This window comes from Typopeltis vanoorti, chromosome 20 (genome assembly GCF_054136105.1).
Source record: "Typopeltis vanoorti isolate ZY-2024b chromosome 20, IOZ_Tvanoo_1.0, whole genome shotgun sequence".
Lineage (NCBI taxonomy): Eukaryota > Metazoa > Arthropoda > Arachnida > Uropygi > Thelyphonidae > Typopeltis > Typopeltis vanoorti.
In genome coordinates, this window is record NC_143568.1 from 103,099,624 (window position 1) to 103,102,186 (window position 2,563).

Here is a 2,563-nt window from a genome sequence, read left to right on the forward strand (position 1 = left end):
GTGCGAAAGTAGCAGACGAAAGTTTAGAATGTTTGTTTATGCTTTACATATTTCTATCTAGAAAAAAATAATCAATAAATACAGAGTGAGTTGATATATATTTAAGAAGACATATGTAATACGCGATATCCTATGGTGAAAATAATATTTTGATATGCCTTCCTCTTTCCTGAATTTGTGAAGTAGTATTGTTTTATCTCTTTCTTTCTTTCCAGATATGCTCTGGTTGAAGATCACGCTGGCCATCATAGGAATGTTTTTCATCTCTGCAGCCTTATCTATCATGTACGTGTTTTCTTCAGAAATATATCCAACGACAGTGCGTAATGTTGGAATAGGTTTTAGCAATGCGTGTGGAAGAGTTGGCACAATTTTGTCTCCTTTCGCTAAAGAACTGGTAAGTCATCTGCCAATTTGTAATTTTCTTTTATGGTTCCGATAACTGACAAATTATTACAAATCGTAAATAACATTTCACATTCTTTGCTATAATAAAGTAATAATAATAATAATTGCTGAAATAAAAAAAATACTTTATTTATTTGTCTTTGAAACGGCATCTTAATTTACTAAATACTTAATTATTAATTAATGTATTTAATTTACTTAGTAAATTAAACTACGTTTCAGCTACATAATAATGTCTTGTTTAAAGTAATTTCCTTTAAAATATTAAATTTGTATGTTTTTTCAACTATAGGGTCGTGCCACACATGCAAGTGCGCCCTTCGGACTTTTCGGGGCCTTATCAATTACCGGTGGACTTCTTATTCTCCTCCTTCCCGAGACCCATAACCAGACCTTACCCGATACGGTTGCACAAGTAGAAAAAGAAACAGTAAGACTACAGAGGTAAGTGTGAGTTCAGAATGTGCATTGTGTTTATCTTAAGTGTAATAAAATTGCAACATAGTTGATTATTCACTTACTACAAAATAAAGGTGAATTTTTAGTACTTCACAAACATTAATTATGCTCAAAATGTGTATTCGCATTTTGAACATAATATTTCAGGTCACCGCGGCAACCTTAACGCTTTTTTTTTATTCACCATTAATTTCGATACACTTGATTTTCTTGATTTTTTTTTTTTGTTTTCGTTTTTAACTTGAGATGTAAATTTCATTATTTGCAATACTTCATCGTTTATATATTTCATCTTATTTACTTTACTACGTATAGTTTATATTTCACCTTATTTGAGTTACTTTTTCATATTCATTTTATGTGTGTGTGTAGGTGAAGTGATTTTTATTATTAATTCATGTTTTCACAGGAAGGAAGAAAACAGGAACCAATAAAGGAAATAATTCTGATTTAACGTATAACGTTTACATAGTTTACATAACGTTTACATAGCAGTGAGCAAGGACGTGTCGAAACAGAGGTGAAGCAGTAGATGTGCAATTTCTCTTCAAATTCAAGGAAGCATGCGAGGAATGATCTCTAGTACGTAGCTGAAATTATAGGCATTCGAATAGAGCAGAATGTACCTAGGGCAATGAGGAATTGCCTTTGAATTAAATAAATTGTAAAAATGCATTTCATTTTGGCAGCACAACCCAACTTTATGTTTAATAAAAAGAAGTATTTTTATTTTTAATAGTGTGATCATTGCTAATTTTGTTAAAATATGTACATGTTGGAATTTCTTGATTTTGCCTCTGTTGAACTTCTAATTTTTTCCCTCCGTTGCAACCCTTTATCTTTTAAATTACGTTTTTCCTAAATTCCAATCTCTTTCAATTACAAACGCACCATCCTGCTGATTATTTTTAATTTTTTAGTTAGCCTTAATTTATATTCTTAACATATATTTCTGGCACGGGCAAGCGGGTTTTTCCTCCCGGAAACTCGGGTTTTTCGTCCCGTAAACTCAAGAAAATCGACCGTAGAACCCACATTATTTTCAGACATTAAATATATTGTGTTAAGGTTAGGGACCACGAGATGGCGGCACATATGAGTCGTCTCTCTTCACTGTGTACCGCTTAATTAGTGATAGCTTTGGGCCATCTATCTCTGATTGGTACCAGTGGAGATTGAACTGCCCACTCAGTCTCCAAAAGTTAGATAGGGCTAAATGGCCTCGCCTACTCCCCGTTTACGGGAATAAAAAGGCGTTAGCTGATTTTAAACATATATTTCTTCTCACGTAAATCCGAACATCAAACAGATTTCTCTTACAATAAAGAACCACATAGCTCCCCCGCTCGGAAAGAAAAAGCAAATGGCAGTAAACCCACAATAAATAAATAACACATGTTCCGTTATTCTTTTCAAAAATCGTCTAAGTGTTTCTGTAGGAAGTAAAAATTATTATCAGTTCACTTCCAATACCTCGTGGTGACGCATAATTGTCGGAGTGGTTCCTTAATAATCTTAATAGAATTAAAAGAAATTATAGTACTAATCCTGACGACCTTCTTGGAATTACTCGGCATCTTAGTACATTAATTTTCTTCGAAACAAGCACGTGTGCTCTGAAAGAAGGTAGAATATTAAAATTCTTTTCAATTTTTCAAAAAAAAAAAAGAATGCTGTACTAGCATTCTTTTTTTTT

At 32.7% G+C, this 2,563-nt stretch overlaps 1 protein-coding gene across 1 annotated transcript; it reads left to right on the forward strand.

The window, feature by feature from the left end:
* The first annotated feature begins 231 nt into the window (after positions 1–231).
* Positions 232–1,603, forward strand: LOC150095733 (solute carrier family 22 member 15-like). Its single transcript, XM_090410554.1, has 3 exons — positions 232–397; positions 701–852; positions 1,277–1,603. Exons 1-3 carry the CDS (start codon positions 254–256, stop codon positions 1,299–1,301), a joined length of 321 nt encoding a protein of 106 aa, XP_090266680.1. The 5' UTR covers positions 232–253; the 3' UTR covers positions 1,302–1,603.
* The last annotated feature ends 960 nt before the right edge of the window (positions 1,604–2,563 follow it).

Coding starts and splice junctions, on each gene's coding strand:
- LOC150095733 (XM_090410554.1), top strand. CDS start 254: ATGTTTTTCATCTCTGCAGCCTTATCTATCATGTACGTGTTTTCTTCA. Junction 398..700: donor CTCCTTTCGCTAAAGAACTG/GTAAGTCATCTG, acceptor TTTCAACTATAG/GGTCGTGCCACACATGCAAG. Junction 853..1,276: donor GAAACAGTAAGACTACAGAG/GTAAGTGTGAGT, acceptor ATGTTTTCACAG/GAAGGAAGAAAACAGGAACC.